At 43.4% G+C, this 18,718-nt stretch overlaps 1 protein-coding gene across 4 annotated transcripts in view; it reads right to left on the bottom strand.

Annotated features, from left to right (window-relative positions):
- Window positions 1–18,718, bottom strand: part of PDZD2 (PDZ domain containing 2) — a 330,694-nt gene that overhangs the window by 72,909 nt on the left and 239,067 nt on the right. For 3 of the 4 annotated variants that reach the window (XM_059725248.1, XM_059725249.1, XM_059725251.1), the window contains 3 exons: window positions 10,136–10,278; window positions 9,161–9,293; window positions 6,483–6,650 (listed from right to left, as the gene is read on the bottom strand). The exons of the other annotated variant lie outside the window; for it this stretch is intronic. In XM_059725248.1, the coding sequence (XP_059581231.1) occupies window positions 6,483–6,650; window positions 9,161–9,293; window positions 10,136–10,278 (444 nt within the window). The remainder of the gene's footprint in view (window positions 1–6,482; window positions 6,651–9,160; window positions 9,294–10,135; window positions 10,279–18,718) is intronic. 4 annotated transcript variants of the gene reach the window in all.

Genomic DNA, 18,718 nt, shown 5'->3' with positions numbered 1-18,718 from the left:
TTTTTTATATTAAAATCCCAAGTGTGATTGGGGGTAATTTAGCACAACATGGTCCCATCTCAGCATTTCCTATGTGAAGTTACGGACCATTTTGGCTAAAATGCACTTTCAGGATATTAATAGAATGCTTTTTCTGCCTAGCAGCACAATTTTTTATTAAATTTATAACTTGAAGGGATGTTTCATGTTAAACAGAGCTTTACATAGCCAGACAGTGTAATAAAGGAGCTCCAATTGAATCCTTTTTATGAAACTTTTCCTTTAATGTAATGCAATGAATAGATTTTAAGCAAGCCATAACAGCAATAGCTCTGTAAAGCTGTAGTTTTCAAGTGCCACTCAACTTTTCTACAGTGAGTTATTCAGCAGCTTGAGATGAGACTGCTGCTTGGCTGAACATATATAGAGTAATGTAAGAGCAAGATCCCTAAAAATGTAGGGAAAATTGTGAACATCCAGCCTCTGAAGAAAGATCAATTTTTAAAAAGTATGTCAATCATATGCAGCTCAGTTCTGATATATAAATGTTGACACCTTTTTAATTCAAGATGGATGCAGACAGTTTGGAAAGAGTCCAGCACAGAGCAACAAAAATGATGAGGGCCTCAAAGGCAAGATTTATGAGGGAAGGCTGTAAGAACTATGGCTACTTAGTCTGGAGAAGAGGAGACTGAAGGGGTATTTGATAATCTTCAAAGACAGGTGGAGATAAACTTCTCTCTCTGACTGTAAGGGACAGGACTAGGAACAATGGCCCAAAGCTTCAACAGGGGAAATTTAGTTTAGAGATTAGGATGACTTTCTGACTGCAAGGGTCATCAAGCATTGGAAGAAGCTATCTAGAGGACATGTGAAATCTTCATCCTTGGAAGTCTTCAAGACCAGGTTACAGAGACACTTGTCTGGGATGGTAGAGTCAGGAATGATCCTGCTTTGAGGAGGGGCTAGACTAGATGACCTCATGAGGTAGGGACCCCTTCAAGCCCTACTTTTCTATGATCCTATGAATTCAAACATACATTTGTTATAAACCTCACTGTGCATATTCAAGTGGTATTGGATTTCTCCTAGGAAGGTCCTAAAGAACTGCAGTAAGTGATATTGATTTGCTCTTTACCAAATACTTTGTATTATCCGGTATCTAGCAGGCTAGGTGCTAATGTACGAATAGTAATACATTAAGATTATAAATTGTGTTTTGCTTTTCCAAAGTACTCAGCACTAAATTAACCAAGTTTGCATTGAAATCAATGGGAAAAGAATAGTACAATACTGAGTGTTTTTCAAACATCTCACCGTATATTATTTTAATTAACCTTAAACCCATTAACTTAAAAATCAAGTTAAGTTTTGTAACCCAAGTTATTACTTGGGTTGTACTATTATTACAATAATTCCTGTAGTAACTATATTTCAAAGAGATTAAAGAGGCTATTAACAAGTGGATTGGCTATGAGCTTGTGCATGTTCATTTCAGTTTTCCTCTATTGTGATGATTGGTTTGCTTTTTCTTATTATGAGGGTTTCACACAGCAACAGGGGTGAGGGAAAATAGGAATCTAGTCTCAAAATGCAAAAACGGTCAGTGGGAGAGAAGACCAGACAGAGTCTCCAAAACTACCTTTTTAAAACTGATGAGACTGATTGCATCTCTAAAGCCTCACAAAACCCCAGCCAAAATAAGTAAGCGTCACCATCCTCCTCTTCTTACAAGTGGAAAAATTGAGAATCAAAGATAAGAAGATTTCGCCGAAGTCAGCAAGAGAATTGGGCTTCAAATCCAGTTATCCCAGCTCAAATCATGGTCTCAGTCTCAATGTTCCACCTGGGTTGCAGCATCTCCCATGGGCAAGACAGACATATATAATTTTGATTAGATTAGAACAACCATCCTCTCTTATTTACAGTATTCTGTAACATATCAACTACTTTTATGAGAAATAAAAAAGAAAAGTGCAATGGTCATTGTGAACCAGGCTAAAGCATTCACACATTTGTTATTTCAGCACCTGCAAAGCACAGTTTTTTTTTGTTTGTTTTTTTTTACTGCAAATATAAAAGGCTTGAGGGCAGAAAGTATGTGCTTGGGGTTTTCCTATATACCTGGTATCATACTTATATTAGCCCTGCTCAATGTTACAAATTAAGTCACATAGGCTATAACCAGGCATTTAAAACCCTGAGGCGGAATCCATCTAAGCTGCATGATTTTCTGTAAGTGGTGTAGTTTAAAAATCAGTAGTGAACAGAATACAAATTTGCCCCTTGGTGGGGGGCGCAAATCTTAGACCAGGTTCTGCCATTTTTAAACCAGTCGATGTGCACCAACCTTCTGCTCCATTACAGGTATAAACCGTTTTCCAATCACTTATACCAATAAAAGTGTAATGTCTGTACCTGGCCATAGTTATTATCAAATGTCGGAAAATCATTATTATTCCCATACCCATGCTACAGTGATGTACACAACTGTACTGTGCCTTATGACTGGGCATCATATATTGACAGTCTGATCAGCCTCTGTGCCTTGTTATTAAGAAGCAAATCCTCTTGGTCCTTGAAAGGCTGTGCGATGCTCTACATGCAGGACAGCAAGAGTGTTTCTACTTGTGCAGGGCACAGAAAGGCTGCGTACAGGCATTTGGGAAAGTTAGTGGACGGTTAGACCATGGTAAAAACGGCCACCCAATCTAACTTAATTCTCCCAGATGCAGACCTTGTGCTAGTTAAGTGGATCTATATGCGAACTGTACAGAAGTTCAGGACAGTTAGATAGGTTTAAAAGTGGCCAAGCCAATCTAAGTTAAATGCACCTCCAAGGTAGTCCAACTTAGATCTGTCTCGCTAGACCCAATCTAAGTGAACTTCTGTACAGTTCCCATTGCAGGCCACTGGCCCCAGCCCCAGGGCTGAGCTTTTCCTACCTGCTTCCTGACACTGGGCTAGTTATAGCCCTCTGGCCCTTCCCCCCCACCCCCAGATAGACACCCCCCCTCCCCCCCCCCCCATCCCACAAGCCATTCCCGGTGCCACTTTTATAAGAGTTCACTGATGCCAGGAGCTGAGGAAGTAAACTGGGGGGGGGGACCACGCGAGAGGGCTTGGGGGGGGGGGTAGGTTTGTACGTGGCAGTTGTTTGTCTGGGAGAGGTTGGGAGGCTAAAAATATTCCCTGATCACACAGACCTTGTGAGCCCCTTTGATCCTGTCAAAACCTCCTAGACCCCAGTAACCCCTGTCCCATAGACCCTGCTGCCCCACCCCCTCCTCCCGCCCCAATCCTGATCAGGTACTTATTTTAAATACAATCTAACATCTCCCAAATAGCTATACACAGCTCAAGACCAAGCACAGGATTTCTTACATCTGATTCATCAGCAGGGATCCAGGTTCTCTGTTTCCCAGGGGAAAACAGAGAAAAAAAAAATGCAGCTTTTCCCTTTTAATTGAGAAAAACACAGATTTTTAATTTTAACAGAAACATGGATTTTCCACTCTTGCAAAGAGCTGTCTGTCTGCAGGCTGGCAGAATTCCAGCCTGCCAGGAGCTGGGGGGAGCAGGAAGAGGATGGTCAGGCAGAGAACCATGTGCACATGCACATATGCATGTGCACATGGCCACCAGGCAGCCTGCAGAGCAGCTCACACAGATAAGTCTCACCGGGGGGGGTGGGGGGGAGCACTGAGACCCACAAAGGGAGGGAAGGAGGGAATGAGTTGGGCAGGTCTGAGATTGGGGCTAGGTAGGGCTAGGGCTGTTCCGCAGCTAAGTGGTGCATTGAACTTTGGGCCAGAGACCATGCATGGCCACAGGGCCTGGATGAGGAGTGGGATGGGGTTATGGGTGGTTTGTCTGGGGGGCAGGGAGGGGAGCTAGCTCTACTACTGCATGCACTCCTGGGGTGGGGCAGGGCAGGGGGGCATGTGCTGCCCAGATGTGTGCCCAGATGTGTGCCCAGGGCAGGGGCAAGCTGCCCCCTGCAGGCTTGGGCTTCCAACACTGCTGCCCCGTCCTCCCCCCAGAGCCTCCGCAGCCCAGTGGGCAGGACCCAGCATAGCAGGGCAGAGTGGGGCCAGGCGGGGAAGCTTGTTGCCACCTCTGGGAGCCCCACAATGCCACGGCAAGATGCCCCCTGCCTGCCTGGCAGCAGTGGGGGCAGTGGCATGGAGTTGTGCCCCTCACTGCTACCAGGCAGGCAGGGGGGTGCCTCAGCATGGCAGCATGGGACTCCCAGGAAAGGACCTCCCTTCCCTGCCTTCTCCCCCCTCCCATCCAGAGACAGTAGCTGCAGCTCGCTGTGCTGCAGCCAGAAAATTATGTTGCCCCACTTAGAAGCAGCTTCATTTGAACCCTCATACAAATTTGGAAGGAGTCTGAAGCCACACTCTTCTGTTTGGACATGGCTTTAGAGAAATTGCAAGGGGCTGACAGCACAACAAATGTCATTTCTGTCTGTGCCCACAGAGAAGCAGCCTGCATAGTAATGAACTCATATATCAACAATGCTAAGCTGCCATGTGTAGGATTAACCTAGGGCAGGGAAGTTTAGAGATAAAGGTCAACTGGATAGACACTCTCTGAGAAAACACCACTATGAAGTGAATAATGGTCACACTTCAGGTTCATAGGCTGGATCCAGCCAGTGGAGCCATGTTGTATGATCTGTGGGACTGGTAGAGGGGAAGGTCCTGCTGTCCAAATCCAGGGCACAGAGCCTCGAAGGGAACACATGTTGGCGGTAGGGAAAGAGCAGAAGCTTTGTTAACCCCTGCAGCTGCTGCTCGCCCCACCACTGCACCCACATCTGGCCCGTGAGGAGTGCCACAGCTGGGTTCCAGCCCAGGGGGCTGGGCAAGTTTGACACCCCTGGTATAGCAGAACCTTGATACTTTGCAAGATTGGGTTCCTTATTGTCCCATCAAAAACGAGGGTTTGCCAAGCAATTGGGAGCTTATGCAGCAACCGCACATAGTTGTGTGGGGCTGCTGAGGTGCTCCAGCTGTTTTCTTTGGCTTTTATTTCAAAAGGTGCCACTTTTCTGGTGCAGGACCAATGATAATCTGTAGCTGAGTGGAGAAGCGGTGCCCTCTGAGGTCATGGCTTATTGGACAGGACGCTTAGCAGATGTTTTATTTAGATTGTAGTAGGCATTAGCAAAAGTCAAAATGTGTTCTGAGCACATAGTAATGCTCACTAGAGTCTTCTAAGCCAGGTTTTTGCTGCTGGTAGCAGGCAGAGAGTGCCTAGGAGAGGGGGCTGCCCCTGCTGCTGGATTCTGCAGGTGCCCAGGGATCAGAACCAGTTTGAGACTCCCATTCAGTCCTGGGGCCCACAATCCCACAAAAACAGTCGATTGTGGGTTCTAGCCCCAGGACCATAACTGACCACATTATCTCCACAGAGCAGTCTGAAATTAGTTCAGCATGTGTTCATTAACATGATCTGGAGAGCTTCCTTGCTGGGAAAGATGCAACTTTGCTATGATACAAGTGCACTTAATGTGTTTCATCATTTCATAGACGTTAGGGGTTGGAAGGGACCTTACAGATCATCAGGTCCTCCTGCTTGAACATGTGGATGCTCAAGTCAAGTGTATTTAATACATACTAAGTGTTTTGTTAGACATGGCCCTAAGGCTGAAGAAGATAACTGAATGGCTTGTCCTTAATTCAGCAACCCACTGCAAACTGAGCAGCTGGAACCCCCCAGGTCCAGGTTCTACTATATTAGCTATGCTGCATTACATGGTTGTCTGATTTTTTCTAAAGGGTTCTCTCAGGTTTATTATAAACAAACAAGATTTCAGTCAGGCCCACCTGCTTTCTCTTATCTTATATCGAAACAGGAAGCACTTTGTTTTTGTTCTGTGTTTGTATGGTACGTAGAACAAGGCGATCCTGGTCCAGCATTGGGGCTTCTAGTTACTGCACAATGTAAATAAATCATTGCTATCTTCCATTTAGTCTTTATTAAATGCAGCTTTGAATGGAATCCAAGGGAGGTTATCCCTTAAGCTATAGTCCAAATTCTGAAGCTCACACTCAGATAAAATCCTGTTCACATCAAATGGACGAGTAAAACTGGGTAAAGGTTTCAAAATACAGTACAGATGCCATAAGAGGAATTTTGCTACAGAAAAAAAAAGAAATATACTACAACCCACACGCTTCAGTAACTTCACTAAAAGCATTAAAAGTGCATGTGAAGCAATGTACTAAGGGGGTAAAAAAGGTCGCAGCCACAAATAACTCAGAGAATGTAGGAACTTGCAATGCTACTTTATCCGCTTTGACCAAGCTTTACTACAGCGTATGAATACAAGATAGCTTGATCTCAAGCATTTCACACCATGGTTCAGGTTTCTGCTGACCACTTCTAACACAAAGGAAGAGCTCGTTTAATACCACAGACAGCCCGTCACATTTTTTGGTGTGACAACCAAATTGGATAACTGAGAAAAGAGTTTTCAAAGTCACACTTACAGCACCCTGCACTTCGGGAGATGTACTCCCTCCTTTGACATCTTCCTCCTCTGGCTTTTCATTCTCTTTGTTATCAGTGAAAGACGCAGTATCCTGGACTGCACAGCTGCTAAGCAGGTCTGGCAAACTGGTAGATGGATACTTGAGACAGTCTGCTTCAGTAGTTTCCTATCAAAAATAATGAAAGGCATGGGATGCGTTATGCAGAATACTTCTCAAATGCATAATGAAGCACTGCTATTTTATTGCTGGCATTTATGCTCCAGATAAGCAAGACATCAACTTTAACAAGTCGGGGCTGGAACAAGCTACAGGTTTCAATGTTTAAAACGAACAACAAAAAACATTTATTAAGCATTAAGCTTATATTGCCAAGTTGAACTCATTTAATGACCTTTTCTCACGTACTGATTTCTAAAGTGGTTATAACTATAGGCAGGTGCAAGAAGAAAATCTAGAACAAACTCCTCTCTGATGTAATATCACAAGAAGATTTAAAGACTACAAAATTATTATTCCATTTACGTCTTCAAATCATATTCTACACATTTGCTCATACTGTGTGCATATTTAAATGCACTTATTTATATACATCTAGATGTGTGTATATTTTTTAGCAAGAAACTAATATACGTAAGGGTTTTTCACATACTACTGGTTAACAAAGGTTTGTGTAGTTCAAATTAAGTGGTCTGACAAACTAAACAATGACAAAGTCCTGTTGTGAGCCGAATTTCTCTCTCAAGTCATCAACAGTGAAGGCCCAGCTATAATGGCCCAAACACATGGCTCAGAAGATAATCTTCAAATGCTCAAGCATCTGGGCAAGCAGCTTCTCTGTGGTGATCTGCAGCACATGAAAAGGAACCATGGTTGCCTAAGAAAGTGCTTCAAGGACACTTGAGCACCGAAAAAAAATCTGTCAACTAACTCTCTGGAGCGCTTGCTTGCAAATATGTGAGACCCAAGATGAGAGAAGGTATGGGCCTTCTTGAACTGCAACAGCATGCCCTTGGGCAGGGGGAGCATTCAGGGTGAAAGATGGGATAGCAGTAGCACACTGGCTCAGATGTTGAACAGTGCAGCAAATTTTGTGACAAAGGGGCTTATCACACATAGGCCTGTATCCCCCCAACCTTTGACTTGGCCACCTTCACTTAGGCATTGTCATCCTTGGCTATAAGGAACATAATGATGATGATGAACATATGATGATGATGATGATGAAAGTTCAAGCAGGCAGTATGACAATTTACTCGCTCAACCTGTCAATTCAACTCAGACCTGATACTTGAACATCCAGATTGATTCTCTGTTATCCTGCACACTTTCTACTAGCATAAGTGACTATACTAGCTGCAGGGTAATTGTGAGTCAGGCCATCAGCTATCTCTTCCAAGATAAATCCAGTGCCAACTGGACTGAATATAGTAGCAGTTTCTTCATGCAAACAACATCCAAAGGGATCTCAAAAAGAATGCTGTCCTGTAGTATCTCTGACTGATTAGAAACCAGATCTACAAATCTGAATACTTGCTATGTGAAACAAAGCAAAGAGAATAAGCAAGGCAAAGATTTAGATGGTGCATTGTTTAGGCCCCCAAATCCTGTTCCCAGGAATGTGAGAACTGGCGGAGTCCATGGAGAATGTGCTGACACATTGAGAACCTCAAAGAGCTTTTTGCTGCAAGCACTGGGGTTGACTGTATAGATACAGTTGCAGCACGAGCAGACAAGGACTTATGAAGGAATTCGAGTAGGCTGATACCCTACTTTCAGAAGAGAGCTTGACTGTCTCACTGAAATGCCTCTATTCAAGATAAAAACCAGAGAAGTTAATACCAAACTCTGATCCTAATAGAGGACTTCAGATGCACTTCACTTATAGAAGTATAAAAGCTACAAGTTCATGCAACTTGGTTCTTGTTCCTCAGCCCTGCAAGATACATTTTTTCTCTTTTTTTTGGTAAATATGAATATAAGGCATTAACGAGAATCTATGCAAGAACATCCAGAAGAGATTATGCCTCTCAATTAGATAGGCAACGAAGATCTACATTACAAATTTAAGGACAAAGGAGGGAAAGAGAACACTGACTACTGCTGTATGCTTAATAATCAAATTATACAAAGCTTTCCACATCTCTGTTCTCTGTTGTGATAAACGGAGCTATTATTAATAAAAGCCTTTGGGGCTCTCTGCATGAAACTTCATGTCAGCTCCCCAACAAACACTGTACCTCAGGCCATTACCTTAACAGAAATAAGGAATGCAAACACACATCAGGAGACCTCAAGCATTTAGATAATGCAGAGATAAAAGCTACACAACAGGTACACAGATGGTTAGGTTAACATATAGGAGAGAAGCTGGGAAGTGTCTGTTTCATTCTGTATTGTTGTCAGAAAATGCTGTTTGCCATCCTAGGCACAAACACAGTTATTCAGGCTGTACAAACAAATGGTTGCCTGGGATGTTCCCCCTTGCTATTCATTTACCGTAGATTTATCAGACCTACATGTGTAATTTCAAGCTCAGCTATAGAATTTAAGGGAGCAAGCACGCATGCATAATGGTACAGATTGCTGAAAAGCTGCCCTTGACAAAACACACACACACACTTTTAAACATGCATTAAAACAACTGTCAATTAAGAGAATGAGATGCTGTTACCTACCCTGCTTGCCACCACTAACTGCACTAGACCAACTGCCGATCGAAGGAGGGCCACAGCTTCCTGATGCGAGAGTCCAACCAAGGATTGACTGTTGATCATTAGGAGCTCATCACCTGATGTCAATCTACCGTCCCTATGGAAATAAAGCGTAAAGCATTCTGAGCCTGAATAAAGGTTCTTAGGCTCATGCTGTGTAGGAAAGTTATATTTAAAAGCTGATGTGCAATGAAGTGAACGAAGCATGACTTGGGTGAATCTAAACCCATTCAAATAGGTGTCATTTTATTAGCCCAAGGACAGATATGCACAGAGAGCTGCGTGGCTTTGAAGGAATCTCCACAGCGTGGCATTTAGGACAATGCTCCATATGGCATATAGCGATAGTTCACATTCTCCTTAGGCCTACCTCCCCCACTGTGGGAAGGCTTTCGTGGGGTACTTCAATCCCCTCTCCCCTGAACTGAGACCTATATGCTGAGCCCATGATCACGTTTCTTACTACAGAACCCTAGGGTGCTATCGCAATGTATGGCCTAGGGAGCAATGCCAAACATTAAAAAGCTCTGTTCTTCCCTATGGCTGTTCCCACGAACAATGCAATCTTGTGACGAGGGAAGGAGGGAGGAATCTTGCATGCTGTCAGATGTCCCTGATTATATTCTAGGCTCAATTAAAATGTACATCATAGGCAATCCTTGGATCCAAAGGTCCTGCCTCACTCTCCCTTTGGAAAAATCCCCAAACACCTATAAGCACCCTTCTACCTTGGGTTAATCATGGTGGTAGGTGGGACTGCATGGAGCATCCTAAGAGGGTCTAACACTACCAATTTAGGCTGAAAAGCTCTAATATCCCTCTCTTCTGTAATACATGGGTTTATCTGACCACAAACTTATTCTTCAGCTTGCAGAAATGGTTCAAGCAGATGACTGATCAGACCTATGCAAATTCACCAAGGAACAGCTGCTACCTTACCTGTGTGCAGAGCCTCCTTCTTCCACGTGCGCAACAATGATGCCGTGAGGTGATCGCTTTGACCCTCGGCCTCCTGTAATCTGGATTCCCAGGCCATCTGTCCCCTTCACTATGTGCATCTTCCATATGCGGCAACCTTCTCGCTGAGAGAAAACGTGTAGAGAGTCCTTGAATTTGTATTTCAACCATAAAATAAAGTCCTGAAAAGGCCTAGGTTAGTCAAGACTCCGCAGAGGAGGGTGGCAAGAAAGTAGTGCTGAATACACTGCCTATTGGCCTGATTCAATCCCCTCTGAAGTCAAGGAAGAGACTCCCCTGGACTTCAGTGAGCCTTGAACCAGGTCCTGGTCACTGCAGCATACAAGTATCTGGAGTTGCTGAGCATGGCCTTTTGTAATCTGTTGTCCAACTTGAAGTAAGTGGAGAAGAGCAGGTGCCATGAACAGGTGGTTTGGTGCACGTGCAGAGGTTTGCTTGCTCTGGAGAGTTCATTCCTCTGTGCTACACAAGTGTTACACACACAGGCTCAGGCCAAGTACTAGTGCCAGGCCTCTGCACCTCTTTTCCTTTTGCAGGCTTCACTCAGCAGCCTGTAGACCCGAGCCCTTTCTTTAAAACCATTTTAAAATGGAAGCGAGAATTATTTGCAGTAACTGAAGAGAACGGTTGGCAGAAGAGCAAAATATTATTCAGAGCTTTAGAAGGGCCCTAGGATAATACAGTCATATTACAGTATCAATGTCTACTTTGCCACAGGATATGCATTTCTAGAGGCATTGGCAGTGTCCCCATCTACTTAGAAAAAAAGTTACCACCCTCAGCTTAACCATTGAAAGTCGTAAGTATCCATATGGTGCGATACCAACTCTCCATTAAACAGTAATATGTCACACAAATAAGTTACATTACACCTGAAACGTACCTTTATTTTTATTTTTTAATTAAAAAAACAAACACCCATCCCAGCTGCCTTGTGCGTTTGGCGTGCAACAACAGCAGCAGCAACAAAAAACAGCCCAGCCCCGAGCGGCTGCAATTCCCCCTGAAACGCCCATGAGAAGCTCTCCGGATGGCACGCAGAGGACCGAAGTCATTCCACAATTCTTGGCACAGAGAAGAGGAAAAGAGCATGTGCCCAAAGGAATTACCTGGCATTTCCCATAGTGAAAGGAAGCAGCTGGTTAGAATTACGATACCGTGAGATTTTCAAGCTCAGAAGAGAAACGCGTCCCCCCCGTGAGAACTGTTCTCAGCTGATTGAAGTTTCTCACCTCTGCTTGTTTCTTACTTACGTACGTACACTTATTTCCGATGGATTTTACTTCACATGCAACTGATGTTTTTACAAAAAATTATGCACTTTGCAGTCTGAAAACAAACAAACAATAAAAAAAACCCTTTTTTTGGAAATTACTGATACTGTAATTTGTTCCTGAAGGAAGAGTTACATACCATAGGAAGCATTTCAGATTGCTACTTGTTTTTAAGACCTGGCACTGACAACAGCAGTGTCAAACCTAAAATGCTTGACAAGCAGCATGCACATCTTTAGAAAACTATGTAGATCAATCTTAGTTCCTGATGGCAAAGTTTTAAGGTGGAAATCTGTGTCAAAGGCAGTCAGCCCAGCAGGCCCTGGAGCTCTCAAGTACAACACAATTCCAACAGGAGTTTCACATAAACGAGAAGAGCAAAAGGAAACCAAGTTCAAGAGCAAATGGCTGAAGACAGAGGACAACTCTAGGTAAAAGGTGCAGAATGTAGGGAGCGTAGCCATCAGCCACAGAAAGCTGGGTCTGGAAAATTACATATATGATGTTTAAAAAACAACATAAGAATTTGATTCTCAAAACAAGCTTGCATGCCACTCTCTTTCAAGGAGGCTGCACCTCAGTAGAGATTAAGTGATTTTTGGACCAAGTCCGAAACTATTTAAAAAAATAAATAAAAAAGGAGTCTCCTAATTAAACAGCAGGAGACAGGTCATGTCAGGAAGGGGTACACACTGTGGTAAATAGAGTAGTATGTAGAATGGCTTGTGAAATAAAAAAAAAAAAAAAGGACAGAAATCTCGTGTATTTATTCAGCCTAAAAGCAGAGTTATGCTACAGTTCCAGCATACTCTTGAGAGGTTCCTATTCTTCTAAAATGTGGCTAGTTTCATAAAAAAATAGCTTATCACAAACAGAAATTCTCCCCCCCCCCAGTCCCAAGATTAAGCTACAAAGATGACAATTTTCTTGGGTGCAGTTTGTAGGGTCTAATCACAGAATTCCAGTTAGGAATCCTACTTTCTAATAAAGTTTAACAAAGCAATTGTGATATTTTGTTAGACAATTTGGAAAAGCTCGCTGGAATGCCAGTTACGCAAGGAACTACAATACGGAGTGCCATAACTTGCATTCCTCAACAGTTTGCAAACTGGCAAGAATCAGAATAATATTCATCTTAACTGCCTGGTTCTCCGATACAGGAAACCCCTTCAGGATGGCAAACAGCAATACTCTGCCACTTGCAGACAGATTAAGTGCTCCCCTCTCCAAGTAGTTTCATTGATACTAACAGCACCGCTTAAACACTGCTCAGCTGAGCAAGGGTGAAGAATCTAACCACAATTAAAACCCAGCAGGCTGAGGGTGCAAAACTTTGCTACTTATTGTTTGTAAAAGCTGTTATCTTTCAATGCAATTAAACTGTATTATGCTATGGTCCTTGGCTGAAAGATCAGAAGCCCAAAAATGGTTAACAGACTCTTGAGTCCCTACTGAAGCCCTATATAAATTTCATCAGGAAACCTGCACTATTAAAAATCATACTATTCACTCTCTAGTTTTTAGTAGACTAAATTATTCTGTCTCATCTGGACACCCAGCATCTTGTTACTCAATCACACTCCCCCCCCCCCCCTTCCCAAATCACTAAAACACATCAAATACCACCAGGCACAAGCTAAAAGAACCACAACAGCAACTGTGGCACTTTGCTCTTGCATATTTGCTAGCTGACTAGTCAACATGTGTTCCTGCTCCTTGGTTATTATTTTTCAGGGACTGTCTTCATAAGAGTGTCTCCTCAAGTTAACAGACTGCCTGTTTCCTTATAACAGCTAACCCCTCTGTAAGAATAACACGGGCATTCCCCAGACTACAAACATCTGGAGTTTACTACAGGCTGAGCCCTGCTTCTTTTTTTTGCTCAGGGATATACATGCCTTTTGTTGACTCCGTCATGGTAAATTTAAATAGCTTCATGCTGAGTCCAAGGATTTTAACAGCTTTGCTCTTAAACTTTGAGGTCTTTATGACTAGCTTCTTAGTTTTATTAAATTCCCCATCAATAGCTTCCAGGACACAGTAGCAGAGCAGTTAAGGGCTCATGCTATGAAGTCCTGAGTTCAATCCTCTCTCCAGATCTGCACCAAAGGCCATCCTCACTTAACCCAGCTATATGTGAACACCTGTTTTTTTGGGCAGAGGAAGCAAAGGCAGCCACATCATTCTGTCACAGATGCCATCTATAAAAACTGGCATATTTTAACTATGCTGGCCAGCTCTACCACTAAGCTGTAGATAGGTCTGACTTAATTTCATAATTGCCATGGCTGAAGTATGATTCAGGCTCCCAAAATCCTGAGATCTAAAATGCTAAAAACATTATGGGCACTGACAGACCGGGGGGGGGGGGGGGGGGGGGGGGTGTGCTTCAGAAGCAGCAGCACATTACTTTGACCCAGCTCCACAGTGTCTGTGAAGATTGGGTGTTTCAGTGGAGCTTTTTGGCTCTTTCAGCTAAAGCTGATTCAATCAGCTATTAGATAAAAGCACCAAAAAAGCCCCACTAAAGCACCTGATCTCTACAGGTGTTGAGAAAGCTGAGTACAACTAATGTGCTGCCTCTTCTGGGCATGTGCTGGGCTTGGCGTGGGAGAGTGCAGAGTTTAAAGTAAAGTGCCATTATTGGGGGTTTTTCCACGTCTGCAGCAGCCTATGATGTTTAAAAATAATGCATCTGGGGTCTTTTTCATTGGTCTTCTGACTTCTGAACTTTAAGGCTTCACATTTTCAAGTTTCTCTCTGCAAATGTGGTGACTAGGAACTTACTTTGTCCTTAAATTAATGTTGTAGTCACATGACTCCAAGATCTAGGGCTTTAAAAGAAACTCCAAATATGGGAAGAGTTGGCAACACTGAGGTGTCACATTACTGTGCTAGTGATTAGCTCTGGTCCCCCAGAGAGCCTATCAGACTGAATTACCACATGGTCCTTTATCATAAAAATCACAAAAAAAAAAATAGTACTGGAAGAACTGCAGGAGGCCAGCTAATCCAGCCATCTGCTTAAAGCAGGATCAACGCTGGCCAATCCATCCCTGGCAAATTATTTAATTAATTGTACAACTTAATGAAGTTAGTAACATAGACCCATAGGGCTAGTAGTAACCACAGGAGGTCATCAAGTCTGATCCCTGCTCAAGGCAAGATCATCTCTGTCTAAATCAGGGCTGTCCACCTTCGGAGTGTCCAGGGGCCTCCAGCCATACAGCGCACAGGTTGCACACCCCCCTGGCTGCATACTGAGGGCCACATGCCACACTACACTGCACCCCTCTCCCCCACAACTGTACATCCCAGCACCTGGCATACCACACCACATGGATCCTTCCCACCACAACATGCAGCAGGCATGCCACTATACCATGACAGCACCCCATGCTGTGCTGCACAGGGGCCCTGGGTCCAGTCAGGTCACCTGGCCATGGACTCTCTTAACCCTGACCCCAGCTGAAGATGAGAGGGGTAGCCTGGAGACTCTGGCAGCAGCAGCTGCTGAAGCGGTGGGGGGAGCTATGCCTGGACTGGAAGTCTGAGGGCCACATGCACCTCCAGTTAGATTGCCCTGGTCCCAGACAAGTGATTTTCTAACCTGCTCTCAGAAACTTCCAAGGATGGAGCGTCCACAGCCTCTCTAGGTAATCTGAAGGTGGTTAAGCACTGGAACATAGTAAGAGGTGTTCTTCCTAATCCCCAACCTAAATATCTCATGTTGTCATTTAAGACCATTACTGCAGCTGTAGGGAACAGTCTATCACAATCTCTTTACATCAGTCCTTCACGTATTTGAAAACTGTTGTAAAATCCCCCTTCAATCTTCTCTTCTCCAGACTAAATAATCCCACTTCTTTCAACCTGCCGTTGTAAATCATATTTCCTAAACCTCTAATCATTTTTGTTGCTCTCCACTGGACTTCTAATTTATCTACAGTTTCGTGAAGTGAAGTAATCAGAAGCAGAGAGAAAACTCCAGGGTAGCCTCACCAGTTCTCTCAAGTTGATGCTTGCTAATTTCACATTTTAATTTTAATTTTTTATTTCTTCATTAATAAATTAAGAGTAATTAATTCTGTTATTTCTATAAAAAGTCAGAATTCCCCATATGGCCTCCACCCAACAACCCTTGCCTCCTTCCCCACAAAAAACCCTTTCTGAGTCAAGGTATTTTTTGCGATCAGAAGAGTCAAGCTAGCAAAACAGACCCTTTGAAGTACACCTTCAGTTCCTAGTCAAGTAAACAGCAGACACTGGAGGATATTTCAGAGTTCAAGGGCAGAATAAATTATTAGATATTCTGATGTAACCTTCTGCAGACCACAGTCCATTAGGCCAATGCCTTGGCAGTGACTAAAGGTTACTTCGTGCATGGCTAACACCCATCTTCCAGAAAGTCTGATTAAAGGCATCAAGGGATGAAGAATCCACCATTTCCCCTTAACTGATTTTTCCAAGGTTGAATCCCTTCATTTTCCAGAAGAAAATAACACAATATCTTGCTTGGTCATTACATTCAGACTTCACATATGTGCACGTGGATTAAGCACTGGGACAGATCTACGGAGGCTGCAAAATTTGCTTTATTGTAAGTTTTTAAGGATAAACTAGATAAACAGTCCTGAGTGGTCTAAATGTACTTATTCTGTCCTGGAGCAGTGGGGTAAACTAGAGAACTTTTGGAGGCCCCTTCCAGACCCACATTTCTATAATTGCACTCATTTATTCATTCTATATCCACTCTACCAGCATAGTGCTGGTGTTGACAGCACCGGAGGAACTGCAGATTACAAGCAATCTGGTTGTATTTGCAACAAGCAGGTTTACTCAATGGATCCCACAGATGGAAACAAAGTGCTTCAGGCCACACAAGTTTTCAATAGCAGGGTAGGGAACTGAATCTAGGTCTCCCTTTACCACTGGACCATCCTTGCTCTCCCATGACGTCAATGATTTTTTATAAATGTATCCTATGACAAAGAGGAATTAATTGGCTTCAACCATATCCTGTTAATTTAAGCAGCCAGTTCCTTTCTATGGCTGTTTTTATATCATGCCTATGTGACTCAACTTCTTTCCAACCTGGCCCTTACGGATCAGATTTTCACTAAAGATCATAAGTTTTTCAGTGAAAAAGTTACAAATAATTTAAATGATTAAAAAAAATAGCATGAACATTCTTCTGAATTAATTGCAAGAGAAAATGGGTCATTTTACATAACAGACCACAAGTGAGATTAGATGATGTTCATTTCAAGGCAGTCCCTGGAGGCCATCCTTCTACATCACGAAACCCGCTGCACATTAGCCTCTGTTCAGAACAAGCCTACATCTGGAATTGCTAATGTATTATAGATCAGAAAGGAAGTATATTGCCAGGACTATGTGGGGAGGGTTGCATTATGTCTGCTCCAAGAGCATACCATCAACGGTTGATTTTAGAAGCACTAGATTCCATCATTAATAAAATAAAAGGGAACGTTTTGCTTCTAGCAAGATAAAATAAATAAATAAAATATTTAAACCCTTTCATTTCTTTTACTAGTTAATTGCAAGAGAGTTTACAGGGTTTAACTGATTTGGAGTGTGTATGTGTGTGTGATGTACAAGAAACTACAAATCCACACATAAAAGGAATCTGCGTTGAAATCTTAACATTTAAGAAAAGCTTGGCATGAGGAACCTGTAAATAAATGGAAACAGAAATGCAATATGCAGTTAAAAAACCAGACAGCAAAATGGAAAATATAAAGTAATTGTCTGAAAAAACAGACAACTTGAATCAACACCATTGTTTCAGTAGATCCTACTGTAAATAAGCATAACATTTTAAATAAAAAAAATATAGAAAGGTTATGAAAGCAGCAACAATCATGTGCCATCTTAAATTATATGGACTTTTCAAATGTATCTATTAACAATTTACAGTCACTGACACATATGAGAGAAAAGTCTTAATGCAAAATGCCAATAGAAGCAAACAAAGCTGCCTTAGCAGCCTTCCTCTTAACTAGTAAGAGCCATGTCATAAAGGGAATATTTACAATAGACTCCAAAAATACCTGTCGATCAATCCATTAGCCTTTCACCCAATACAAAGAAAACTCAAGAGAAAAAATACTGGACCAGGCAAAAAGTGGTAGGTATCCCTTTCAGGGAAACACCAAACACAGGGCTAGCCACCGTGGCTGAAAGTCCACAGTTGAAGATGTGATGGGCTAGCTGGCAGTGACTAAGCCCAGGGGTTTTGAAAGGGTAAAAGATGATTGGAGGACTTGGGATTTCCTTTCCTCACCAATCGGGCCCCAGAGACTCACCCTCCATGTCCCCCGATTGGCCCGTTGGGTCACCTGGAGGGGGATAAAAGGGGCAGCATGGCTGACTCAGGGGAGACCAGTGAGGGACCACAAGGAAGGAGCTTCAAAGAGCTGGCAAGAGCTGGGCCAGCGGGGCGGGAGCAGTTGCCCCAGAAGAGCCTGAAGGAGTGTGACCTGCAGGCAGCAGGTGGACCCTCAGCAGCGCGGCGTGTGGCCGGCAGGAGAGGCTCCCCAGCTCCAGCAAGGATCTGAGCAGTGACCTGAGAGGTTTCCAGCTCTGCTTCCAGCTCCTCCAATAAGAGGCCAGGCAGTTCGACCTGAGGCTGGGGATCCTGGAAGGCCAAGACCCCTAGCAGCTTAGCATGGTATCAGCACTGGTAGGTGTGTCGTAGAGTTTCTGCCTACCATGTGGGAGATCCTAATTCAAGTTCCAGCTGGGGTGACTTGGCATGAGTGAAGTAACAGGGAGAAATTCTTGTTGCAGTGGAAAGGGGTCATTGTGTTTTCCCTCTTTCCACCCCCTCCAGGTACCTAGGCCCTATATTCCTTGTTATTTGACATTTTGTATTTTGTGCCTTTTATATTTCACCAACCAGTATGGTTTGTTCTGCTGTTTGTGTTCTATGTTTTGTTAACCCTGTCTTTTGCCAACTGGATGAATATGTCTATGATTGTAAGTGTCTAACCTTTGTTGAATCCTGCCCCCTCGGGGTGTTGTAGTGTCCCCTATACCCCCCAGTTTACACTGGTTATGTTCCCAGTACTGTTCTCTCATTAAAAGGTATATGGTTAAGTCCCCAGTGGTGGTCTGGCTCTGCTCTACAGGGGGAAGAGAGTCCCTACACCTCCCACAGGGGTTGTGCACCTGCTTTGATCCTTTCAATTGGAGAGGGGGTACCTCTTGGAGTACCGCCCAGGTTACAAAGGTAAAGTGCAACTGC

Source organism: Alligator mississippiensis, chromosome 3 (assembly GCF_030867095.1).
Source record: "Alligator mississippiensis isolate rAllMis1 chromosome 3, rAllMis1, whole genome shotgun sequence".
Classification (NCBI taxonomy): domain Eukaryota; kingdom Metazoa; phylum Chordata; order Crocodylia; family Alligatoridae; genus Alligator; species Alligator mississippiensis.
Note: the sequence above shows the minus strand (reverse complement) of the source record. Positions and strands in the feature narration are given on the sequence as shown.